General features: G+C 43.2%; 1 protein-coding gene across 1 annotated transcript; it reads left to right on the top strand.

Moving 5' to 3' along the window:
• The first annotated feature begins 2,774 nt into the window (after positions 1-2,774).
• On the top strand, positions 2,775-11,475 carry LOC147904864 (eukaryotic translation initiation factor 3 subunit B-like). The gene is made up of 11 exons (XM_087388809.1): positions 2,775-2,972; positions 3,296-3,530; positions 3,851-3,997; positions 4,131-4,259; positions 4,347-4,475; positions 4,611-4,694; positions 4,805-4,929; positions 5,008-5,206; positions 5,378-5,910; positions 10,785-10,893; positions 11,048-11,475. Exons 1-11 carry the CDS (start codon positions 2,827-2,829, stop codon positions 11,393-11,395), a joined length of 2,184 nt encoding a protein of 727 aa, XP_087244935.1. The 5' UTR covers positions 2,775-2,826; the 3' UTR covers positions 11,396-11,475.
• The last annotated feature ends 867 nt before the right edge of the window (positions 11,476-12,342 follow it).

Here is a 12,342-nt window from a genome sequence, read left to right as displayed (position 1 = left end):
TAGTCAGGCGTCCCCAACTAACCACACAAAGTATCCACTAAGACTCCCATCGCGTCCGGTGTGCTCCTATGGAGTACTTTGCCATAGTCACACTTGACTAAAATAATAATGTCCAAAGTAAGATATACCATAAATATAATTTGCGTAACACCACTCTAGGTTTTGAGCCTTAAATGGCCTAGGACTCGGATGGGTGAGGTTAACACAAGTGCTATTTGGGACTCGAGGAGGAGCACCTCCTAATGCCCGGATTGTCCCATTTCTACCCTCTCTTCTTCCCTTCTCCCTCTCCTCTCCCTTCTTCCCCCTTCCCCCTTTCTCTCATGGAAACACATTGCAACAATCCGGGAGCCGCTTGAGCGACATGCGGATGGCTCGTGCTTTGCATTGCTCTCAAAAGGAGTAGCTTGGAGTGGAGGCTCCATCGGCATTCCTTCAAGATCCCCACGACTGGTGGCCCAAAACTTTGACTTCCAAACCAAGTCTCTTACTTTTGTCTCTCTTCCAAGACGTTTCACCTCTTTTATGCACTTTAAAAATGCATTCCTGCCATCTTTGAGTAGCTTGTTTTAAACTATTTTTATTCCACTCTTGATTAGTCATCTTCCTTCTTTTTATATTTTTCTAACACCTTCAAAAATCTCTCAACGAAAACTTTTCCCCAAGATTTGTTTGTTCCTCATCTCTCTTATTCCATTATCACTTCCATTCATTCTCTGGTTGCTATTCTCTCTCTTAGAAACCAAAGGTGAGACCTGACTCTACTTGGAAGGAGTAAGAAAATGGGTCTTCTATCAATTTTGCCTCTTTCTCTACGTTATTGGAGTATAATGAATCAACTTTATAAGAAAGAACATATGCTTTTAAGGTAATGAAGTGATCTCACTTTCAAAGTTGTCTCTTTATTAACTAGATGCGTTTTCGTCCCACAACATGTTCATTGCAAAAGGTGGGGAGGAGGGAGAGTTTAAGGTAGATGATATTTATAGCCATAAGACTATTTTTTCACATATATTTCTTCTCTAGTATAGGGGGGGAGAGAGAGAGAGAGAGAGAGAGAGAGAGAGAGAGAGAGAGAGAGAGAGAGATCCTAAATTGATCAATGAATTTTGAGAGAGAAAGGGGAAGAGATATGATCTTGATAATATTTTGTCTAACTTTGTGAGGAGGTAGGGGGGCAAAACCAAAGGGAGAGAGAGCATATCCTCAACTATGTAGGGGGGCAAAACCAAAGGGGTGGCTTGAAGGTAGGAGAGAGAGAGAGAGAGAGAGAGAGAGAGAGAGAGAGAGAGAGAGAGAGAGAGAGAGAGAGAGAGATCAAATTAATGTATGCATTTCAAAATATTTATGTGTTTATTTGTGTGTGGGGGCAGGTTAAAGGGAGAGAGAGAGAGAGAGAGAGAGATCAAATTAATGTATGTATTTCAAAATAATTATGTGTTTATTTGTGTGTGGGGGTGGGTTAAAGGGGGGGGAAGAGAGAAAGAGAGAGAGAGAGAGAGGGGGGGAGAGAGAAAAAGATAGAGAGATAGATAGAGAATTATGAGGGATAGTTTAAATGACTACTATGTTTGTTTATGGGTGAGAAGAGAGAGAGAGAGAGAGAGAGAGAGGGGGGGGGGGCGGATAGAGAAAAAGATAGAGAGATAGATAGAGAGTTCCGAGGGATAGTTCAAATGACTACTATGTTTGTTTATGGGTGAGGAGAGAGAGAGAGAGAGAAAGAGAGAGAGAGAGAGAGAGAGGGATCAAATTAATGTATGTATTTCAAAATAATTATGTGTTTATTTGTGTGTGGGGGTAGGTTAAAGGGGGGGAAGAGAGAGAGAGAGAGAGAGAGAGAGAGAGAGAGAGAGAGGATACTCATGTCTTGCTACTCTGATATAGTCAAACTCAAAAAATGGTTGAGCCATAAATAAATGTATCATATTTAGAATTGATAAATGGTTTTGGACGGACCTTTTGGTCCTGTCCAATGCTACTAAATTGGCGTGATGAAAAATGAGTAGTAAGATTTACAACCCATAAATTTAGTTTTAAGAGTAAGGCGGCTGGAATATAGGAGTGATATGGGGAGGGTTGGATTATTGGAGTGATCTGGGGAGACGAATTCTCTGTTTGCTAATTTGGATTGACTTCCATGTGTCTCCACCAAAAGACATTATAACTCAAGAAAACATGAGAGATAGAACATAGAATAGAGCACAAAAATGTATTCAAAATGGGCGACAAAAAAAACTCCCATTCCTGTTTCCATTCTTGACTTTAAAGCCTTCCTACCATGGTTGTTACAAAGGCATAAATCTGGGAGCCTAAGAGCTAGTCCCCATGCAATAGTAGATGACACACGTTTGATGATCCTTATCGTTTTGCGAGTTGCCATGGATGAAATGTCCAACCCCCTTTGAGACAACGAGTGAGAGAATGCCACCCAGTCCGGGGGTGACGACTAGGGGCACCCGCTATTGGCACCCAAAAACTCCGACTCTGAAGGTTTCGAGCCAAAAATAGGCTCTCATGAAAGCCACGAGCTGGTGACTCCTATGGGGCCGGTAAAATTCGGGCCTGCCATGGGGTCGAGGAAACATAAATCGGGCCGATGATGGTGATGAGAGGAGAGCACCGACTATAGATGGCGACCCCTGCTAATAACTACGTTTGGTGCCAATATCCAACAGGTGACAAGGAAAACCTTGAGTCACCTGACCGTGCTCAACTCTAGCAAGGTTAAAACACGATGGGTTGAGTTGTCCAAACTTGCTCACCCTAATGCCTTTTTGCCTTACTTGTTGTTGTTGATGCTTTGTGTGTTTCAAGCTCGTAGCTATGGCGGAACTTGCAGATCAGCCTCTCCCCCCTCATCGCCTTGCTTCTGACCCTCCCGAAGATCGCATCCAGCTTAACATCGACTTTTCTCAAATCAACCTCGATGATATCCTCCTTCCCCCTGGCGAAGATTTCGGTATCAGAAGGTTCTTTCCTTTGCCCTCGCTGCCTCTCACCCCTCACATCTCCTTTTCTTCCTTCCTTTTTTTTGCCTCTTTTCACCGCCAGCGAAGCGATTTCTGTCTTAATTTGCGTGTATATGTGATTTTGCGATGTTATGGTAGATGGTACTCTCCTTTGCGAGGGTTTCGGAAGATGCTGTTGCTAATTACTCTTTTGTAAAGTAGGTGTACAAATTTCGTCTCTATACAAACTGAGTTGCCCGTTTTTTGATGATCAAAATTTTGTCTGTGTCGGCCTTTGAGTCTCAATAAAACATCCTTTCTCCGTTCTTGTGCGGGCGGTGCAGTGATGAGGAAGAAGAGGAAGAGGAGGCATACGAATTTGAGTCTGGGTTTGGGAACGTTGTTGTAGTGGACAATTTACCGGTGGTGGCTCCAGAGAAGTACGATAAACTTGAGGGCGTTGTCCGAAAAATCTTTGGTCAGATTGGAACTATCAGGGATCACGGACTTTGGATGCCCAAGGACGAGGAAACTGGAAAAACCAAAGGTTATGCATTTATAGAGTATACGACTCCTCAGGTATAACGCTGTACCTGTGTGATTGAGCTTTAATCGCCCACATGAAAGTCTGTCATTGTTGTTATGTTTTTGCAGAGTGAATGTATTGTTTTATCATCTCCTGTATAGGCTGAAATTGCATTTGAGTTTTATCCGCACAATTCTACTTGCTCCTGCGTGTCCATGCATGCGCTTGTTGCCTAGGTGGAACATGTCCAATGGAGGCCACCTGACCAGCGAGTGTGTTTGGGGGATGATGGCATTTCTTTTTTTAATCTTGTGCCCAAATAGAGTGCACACCTGTCGTGTTATCAATTTCAGACGATCTGTTTTGACTGCAGGAGGCTCAAACGGCAAGGGAACAAACTAATGGCTACAAATTGGACAAATCTCATGTTTTTGCTGTAAATATGTTCGATGACTTTGACAAGTATATGAAGGTGCCAGACGAATGGTCACCACCTGAAGTAAAGGCGTACACGCCAGGGGTATGACAAACTTTTTAAAAAGATACGCAGCAGGGGTTTTTTCTATGAAACACTCTTTTTTCAATATTGTTTGTATTAATACTCTTATGCAATCATACTTTGGGAACCTGATTGCTGTGTTGTGAATGTCCAGGAGAACTTTTTATCTTGGCTGACAGATGAACGAGGTCGGGACCAGTTTGTTGTCCGCTTTGGATCAGAGACAGAAGTATATTGGAATGATTCAAGGCAAGGAAAGCCAGACCCGGTCTACCACCGCTCAGTAAGTCAAGGTCTGAATAGGACTTTACAGCTCTATGATTTGAAGGTGTTCCTTCACTGCCACCTCACCATAGTTTGTTTGCAACAGTTTTGGACAGAGAGCTTTGTGCAGTGGTCTCCTCTTGGAACATACCTTGCCACCATTCATAGGCAAGGAGCAGCTACGTGGGGAGGTGCTCAAACATTCAACCGCATAACTCGCTTTATTCACCCTCAGGTAGTCTGTCAGTATGATTGATTTTTTGAAGCGTTTATCCTATTGACTTCCAATATTGTGTGCTGTCAGTGAATCCACTTGCGTTTCTTCCCCTTTGACTGTCTCTGATGTATATGCTTTTCTCTCATTTTGTAGGTCAAGCTAATTGATTTTTCTCCTGGTGAGAAATATCTTGTGACATACAGCAGTCATGAGCCCAGCAATCCTCGGGATACACAGGTTTATACATATTTGGGCGATACATGCTGTTTCAAGCTTAAGAATTAGTTATGGCAACATTGGCAATAGAAATTGTTGATCTATTAGTAAATTATTGTTCTTACTGGCAGAGAGTGATTCTAAATATCTTCGATGTAAGGACTGGGAAAATACTAAGGGAATTCAAGGGAAGTGCAGATGATTTTGCAACTGGGGGAACTGGAGGCGTTGCGGGTGTCTCTTGGCCAGTTTTCAGGTAATTCTAAAAGGCAGTATCTTCTAGAGAGTAGGTAATTGTTGGAGTTTGGTTTTAACAAAGCTGGGAATGATGCAGATGGGCTGGAGGCAGGGATGATAAGTATTTTGCACGGATCGGAAAGAATGCTATTAGTATTTATGAGACAGAAACGATGGGGCTTCTTGACAAGAAATCTCTGAAAGTTGATAATGTCATTGACTTCAGCTGGTCTCCGACTGACTCTCTTTTGGCCTTATTTGTTCCTGAGGGGGGTGGTGGAAATCAACCTGCAAGGGTAAGTGTGTCACATTACTGCCTTTCCTCACTCAGCTCCATTTGTTATTGGTTTTGATTTAATTTCCCGTGTTCATGCTACATGTAGCTCACTTGTGAATACCATGTGGTGCTTGACGGCCTTTTGTGGACCTAATGGGCTTTTGACTTGACAGTTTGTGTATTTTGACAGGTAAGTTTAGTGCAGATACCAAGTAGGGACGAGCTGAGGCAGAAGAATTTGTTCAGTGTTAGTGATTGCAAGATGTACTGGCAGAGCAGTGGGGATTATCTTGCAGTGAAGGTAGATCGATACACGAAGACAAAGAAGAGTACTTATACTGGCTTTGAACTGTTTCGGATCAAGGAGAGAGATATTCCCATTGAGGTGCTAGAGTTGGAAAATAAGAACGACAAGATTGTGGCATTTGCATGGGAGCCGAAAGGCCATAGATTTGCCATCATACATGGAGATGGCCCTAGACCTGATATCACCTTCTACTCAATGAGAAGTCCAAACAATGTGGGTCGTGTGACAAAGCTGATGACATTAAAGGGCAAGCAGGCAAATGCTCTTTATTGGTCTCCAATTGGACGTTTCATTGTTCTTGCTGGATTAAAGGCTTACAATGGCCAGTTAGAATTCTACAACGTGGATGAGCTTGAGACTATGGCAACTGCAGACCACTTTATGGCCACTGATGTGGATTGGGATCCAACGGGAAGGTACAACTGCTGCCTGCTTTTGAAGTCACTTGTAATTATTATGTGCAAGAAATGGAACTTTTACCATGTCTTTTGAGCTATTTTCAGAAGTTAAAGCTGAAAGGGTGTTGTGGTTGAACTTGGTCTCCTATTCCTTTTATAATTCAGTTGAGGTTACTGTGGATAATCAATGTGCTTTACTTTGTAAGTTTGACACACATATTTGGCTGAATGCACATACATATATTTCTTGTGAAGTAAGTGGACACCTCCCATCAGTTATACTTCCTTATTTTGAAGATTGGAAAGACCGGCCAGAGGACACCACAAAATGAAGTCACACTTCCAGGGTGCTGATCCCATAAGGAAAGAAAGACTTGCCCAGTAAACAGTTCCCACTTTTAAGCTCATAAATACAGATTTAACTTGAGACAACCCAGAATAAACAGTGTCTAGCACTGTAGATTTATGGCAGCACCAAAATAGCGACCTGTGAATAAGGATCCACTGTAGGGTTCCAACAGGCAGAAGGAATGTGTGCTTGCACCAGAAACTTGCTCCACAAGCCTGTAGGAGAGGCTTAGGTAGGCAGGATATGCAGGAAACAATTTGCAGGAGAGGCTGTGAATTCAAATGAAAGAAAGTGGCAGGATTTATTTATGGGGACTGTACTGGCCGACTTTGCCAGTCTGTCAGCCGACCAGCCTGGTTGACTGGTCGACTGGAACAGATCAGGTCCATGTGATCTGGCTGCTCCCATACCTGGCCTGTAAAAGGCCTTACTGCTGGGCGTTTGTTGCCCACTGGGATCTGGGACTGCTCCTGGCAGCCCAGAGCAGCCCCTAAGGCTGCGAAACTCTGCAGAAAGCTGCTGCAGACAGCGAGGTCTTCAGGCCCTGCAATACCTAACTCAAAAAAGGATTCTTTCCTACCTGGTGCTTGCCCAAAATCTAGTGCATAATAATACCTATTACCAAAACCCTGGGCAGGCTAATGTCCCCGTAAAGGGGCTCATAGGCATGTGCTGCCCTCTTTCAATGCCTTTTCTCAGTGCTTGGCTGTAGGCCTATACTGACATGTTGAAGAAGATATTCAAGCTGCTCCCAAGACAATGCCTTCGTCAGGAGATCAGCTACATTCTCCTTTGTCGAACACTGAGCAATTGCACCACGTGATCTTCAATCAGCTTACAATGAAATGACAGTCCACCTCTATGTGCTTTGTACAATCATGGAACACTGGATTGGGTGCAAATAGCGATGCAACTCTCACTCTGTCACACTGGATTATTGCAGGATCATCCAGTGTGTACCACTTCTGATAACAACTGTCTGAGCTAGACAGCTTGGCATGATGCCAATCTCGCAGCTCTGTAATCTGCTTCTGTTGATAAGAGTTCTACCGTGAACTGTTTCGTACTTGACCAGGAAAGCCAAGCAAGAAGCAATATCCCGTAGTAGACTGTCGAGTAGCAACGTCCCCTCCCCAATCTGAGCTGGCGTATCCTTCCAGCTCTTCCCTTTGGGAGTAGAAGATACCATAGTCCTGAGTTCCCTTCAAATATCAGAGGACTCTCAAACCTGCAGGCCATGTGTCTGGTTTGGTGATTGCGAGAACCTGCTCAACACCTTGATTGCAAACAATATGTTTGGGCGTGTGCTAGTGAGATAAAGAAGACATCCCACCAAGTGTTGATATAGTGTGCCATTCAACCATGGGAGAAAGTCGTATTTTGGAAAGCTTTCCCCCTAGATCCATATGAGTAATGGTTGAATTGCTGTCTGCCATCCAATATCTCTTGAGAAACTCCAGACAATACTTGTGCTGGCTCAGGAATATTTCATCTGTTGTCTTTCAAATCTCGATGCTGAGAAAGGAATGAAGCTCCCTAAGATCTATAAATTCTGAAGCATGACCTGTGTAATATCCTATCATTTTTTGATGATTTCCAGAGAGCGAAAGGTCATCGACATATAATAGAACAAGCAAGACAAAATAATCTTGTACGCATGTGTAGAGATTGGCTCCGAGTGAGTCGAATAGTGGTGAAGAAGTGATCAACCCTTTGATACCAAGCTCTTGGGGCTTGTTTCTGTTGCCACTTTAGCCCTGGTATGGTAGGGCAGTTAGGACAATTGGTTCACTTGGGACCTAGGACATTTATTATGGATACTTGGTCCAAGGGTGTACTTGGGCCTTAATGGCCACTCACTTGTACTTTCATTCTATACATTTGCAAGTACACTCCTTGCTTCTCAGGTCCATTGCATTCCACGTTTCCTTCCATTCCACTCCATCCAATAGTGGTATTAGAGCACCTTGTTCTGTATTCAATTTGCCTCCCCCTCTGCATCTGCTACCCATTGCACTAGCTCAAATCAGCTCAGCTGGTGATTGTCAAATCAACTTGCTGCAACTGCTCTTTTCAGCTCAGACAGTCCCACAACTTGTTTCTTGGGATTAGTGGCTATGATGCTTCTGCGCCTCCACAGCTGGTCTTTGCAGCCGCGACATACAGCTCACTTCATTTCCACAGCTCTAGCTCTTGCAACCTGCCAAAGTCCCATGCCCTGTTGGCGCAGCTCCTGAGATAGAGCTGGGTCACCATTTGCTGCTCTACCTATGCTTGGAGTGCTGGTTGCTAGTGGTGACCACATGCGCCAGTTGAAGGAGTTTTTAATTGTGAGCATTCAGCCTCCATTAGCCCCACATTTTCTGTAGGAAACTTTAGCCTGTAACTGCGACCAGTTGCGACAAGTTCTAGAAGCGTGCAGTGACCAGCACCGTCTGTACAGTGGTTGCACCTGTAGCAGTTGTCCGCACAAATCCGTTCGTATAGTTGCACAAACGTGAGTATGACCGTATGCATCTGCACTTTTTGACAGTCGAAAAGCTTGAAATTTGACAGTTCTGCTGAGCTCCTGACTCTGGTGAGATTGTGCCAGTTCCTCAGGTTGTCCCCTCGCCATTGAGTGGCCTTCTTGATTCCTATTAGGGCTGCAAAAGCCAGCAAATGTACTTTCGTGGGAGAAGAGATTGAATACTTGGGGCACATTGTGATAGAGATGGGATTTGGGTGGACCTTGCAAAGGTGGAATGCACGAGGGAATGGACACAGCAGCTCCTCTTAGGCACCTCGTGAAGAAGGATGCCTTTTTGTGGTAAAAAAATCGCAGGTCAGTTCTGAAGACCTGAAATTTGCATCCATGTGTTGGTATGCCTTGATTTCACAAGGCCATTCATTGTGGAGGCACATGCTAGTGGCAAATGCTTCATCAACAACTTAAAACAAGAATTATCTATAGAGTTTGACATGATAGATCTTGGACTTATGCTTGGGGACAGTTCTAAGGCAGGGTCTTGGTGTCAACCATGCTGTGAATCATAAGAAAGAGGGGAGATTCAAGACCCCCAATCATAAACACCCTAGCTTGCTACGATCTTACAGTATTCAAATGAGAGATAATAGATGGTAGACTTCCATGCTTGTAGGGATGCCATGAAGTTGGGAGCAAAGGATGCTTTGTCTCTTCCTATCCTAGGAAAATGCATCAATCGGAATGTACTCCTGTACGGAGATAGGAGCTCTGATGATCTGACATAATCCTTTTAGGAGGAGATGTTTGCCATAAAGAATCCAGAATATCAAATCTGAAATACTAGCTTAAAGGTGTAGAGATCAAGCATGATGAAAGCAATGTCTTTTTTGGGCGAATGTTAGAAAATTAGGCAATCAATATTTTATTTTGGAAAAATCTTATGTTGATTGCCAAAAACTGTCGAAGGTTGAAAACCTATATCTTTTGATTGACAAATCCAAATTTGGTCATCTAGCATATCAAATCAAATTGTTTGCAAGGCATGATGTAGATATTTCTCATTTGTGTTGCACCATTTAGTAAAGTTACATACATCAAAATAAGCATTTTACGAAGCTATGGCTAATTTTATCCACCAAGTTTAGAGCCCCTATTTATAGGCTTGGTGGAGGGCCTCCCAGTTGGCTATGCAAACAGACGGACTGGCCCTGGTTGGCTCGTCCGACCTTGTTGGTCGGCTGGTTGGCTGGCCCAGAGCCCATCCTTCAAGCACACCTACATCCAGCCCCTACACCTAGCAAACAGGGAAAATGAAGAGAGAAACTACTATCCTGGCGTAGGCACAACAAAGGCCCTCACTCCCTACTGAAGATGAACAGAATTCTAACAGGTTAAACTCTTACTCTCTATCCAACCCTTGGGGATCAGGTTGACCCTCTGGGTGATTGCAAATGCATCCCCATGGCTATATGTTTGGAACATCTTACTCCTTCTGTGAGGTGGGCCACAACAAGAGGCATTGCCCTTACCTTTGTTGCATGAGCACCCTAGCAGCGGTTCTGCAAGGGGGTTGGTGAGTTGAGACACAGTATCAATATATTACTCCTTTGGTGGGTTTGGCCATGACAAGGGGCATTGCCTCTTACCTGCATCGCACCAGCATCATAGCCGCAACCTTGCATGGGGGTTGGTAATGTCGGTATCATCAGGATCCTATTAATTATGTGTCATTGCCACTTATGATAGTGGACATTCCATATTCTAATTATGTATTAAGCTAGCAGGCTTTCAAGTCTTCTGCCACCTGTAGAAGCAGCCACTTATGATAGTGGACATTTCATATTCTAATTATGTATCAAGCTAGCAGGCTTTCAAGTCTTCTGCCACCTGTAGAAGCAGGACAATTGCATGCGTAGAAATCTCCATGCTCGTCACATTTTGGCCTCATTGTACTTTTTCCTATTTTGTCTCCCAAGGGTTGAATGATCTCCTGCTTTGAATACTCTTCTGCCAGCTGAACTGTGTGGGGGGCAATGCATGCTTGCTTCCTAAGGCAGAGTTTTGTAATGTCTGCAGATTTGTGGCAACATCAGTAACCTCTGTACATCAGATGGAGAATGGCTTCAACATTTGGTCTTTCAATGGGAAATTATTATATCGTCTTCCCAGGGACCGATTTTTCCAGGTAACTTTTTCATAATGTCGTTTACTCTCTGCGTCGATGGTATGGTTTGTAGTTATCTCAAAGTCATTCAACAAGCTATATACTTTCCTGCATTTTTAAGGCTATTGCAGGTCACAAATTTACATGATGAGATACTGAATGCTGTTGTTTGCAGTTTTTGTGGCGTCCAAGACCACCATCACTTCTTAGTGCTGATAAAGAGGAAGAGATAGCAAAGAATCTGAGAAAGTATAGTAAGAAGTATGAAATTGATGATGCGGAGTCCTCGCTTGCATTAAGCGCAGCTGATATGGAGAATAGAAGGAAAGTGCAAGATGAATGGAAGGCATGGGTGGCTGAATGGAAGGATCTGCACGAGGAAGAGAAGTTTTTGCGCATGGAATTAAGGGATGGAGAGCCAAGTGATGAGGAGGAAGAGTTTGAAGCTGAAGAGGTTGAAGTAGAAGACATTCTTAACATAGAGGAAGAGATAGTATCATTTGGGTTTGAACAATTGGACTGATGTGGCATCATATATTGGCTTCAGCTATTCAGCGGATCTGTGTACACCTTTTGTGCTTGGAATGGAGTATGAGATTTCCATGGGCTTCTCTTGTTTTAGCTTTTCCTTCAATGCTAGACAATTTTGAATCTCGCGGGTTTTCAAGCTAGTTCCATCGAAATTGTTATAAAATTACAAGGTTCCACCTTGTGTTTATTGGTTCTCTCTGCCCTCTCTTCCCTCCCCCTCCCTCCCCCTCCCATGTTTTTAAACTTTTTTTGATAATTCTTTGACAGCTTCACAGTGCTGTCTTGCTTTTTGACATTGATGTCGAGCCAGGGATTTTTGGATTTCAGAGACCTGTATCTTAAATAAGATACACTCTCTTGACAGTGCAGGGCTTTTGGATGCTTAGTGAATTGAACATGAGATGCAAACATTTCCCACTTACAATTTTTTGTTAAGAGATTTGTCAAAATCCCTTTCGAGACAAAGAAGGATATTGCTGAAGCATGCAGGTTTTGTAAGGCGAACTTTGTGTCAAGAAAGGTTAAATTTGAATTTAAGCTTGTGAAGGGACCATTGAGCTAGCAAAGATTTTTGAAGAAAGCTACAATTAAAAAGTGAGGTTATGATGTCTGCTTGCCATCTTTGTAAAGAGCATACTGAGCCATTATCTTTCACATCATATAGATCTCCATTGCTAGACACGAGTTTCATGAGTAGAACCGTCTCATAGTGGGGGTTTTTATTAGATATACATCCTTTAATGGCTAATATTGGTCAAGAAACTAGACCTCAAGGACTGATTCTGCACTAAGTTTTGTAAAGGTTCAAACTCTCACAAGTTTGTAGTCTTGCACGTGGAGTACACAAATGCATGTGCAGACAAGCACATTCCCTTGCCTACCCTACACTTAATCAAATTTAGATAAATTCGTAGGAAGTTTTTTTGTGCTAAATTTTTA

Source organism: Dipteris shenzhenensis, chromosome 2 (genome assembly GCF_047967505.1).
Source record: "Dipteris shenzhenensis isolate YYH24624 ecotype China chromosome 2, Dip_SZ_1.0, whole genome shotgun sequence".
Lineage (NCBI taxonomy): Eukaryota > Viridiplantae > Streptophyta > Polypodiopsida > Gleicheniales > Dipteridaceae > Dipteris > Dipteris shenzhenensis.
This window is presented reverse-complemented; position numbering and strand designations above follow the sequence as displayed.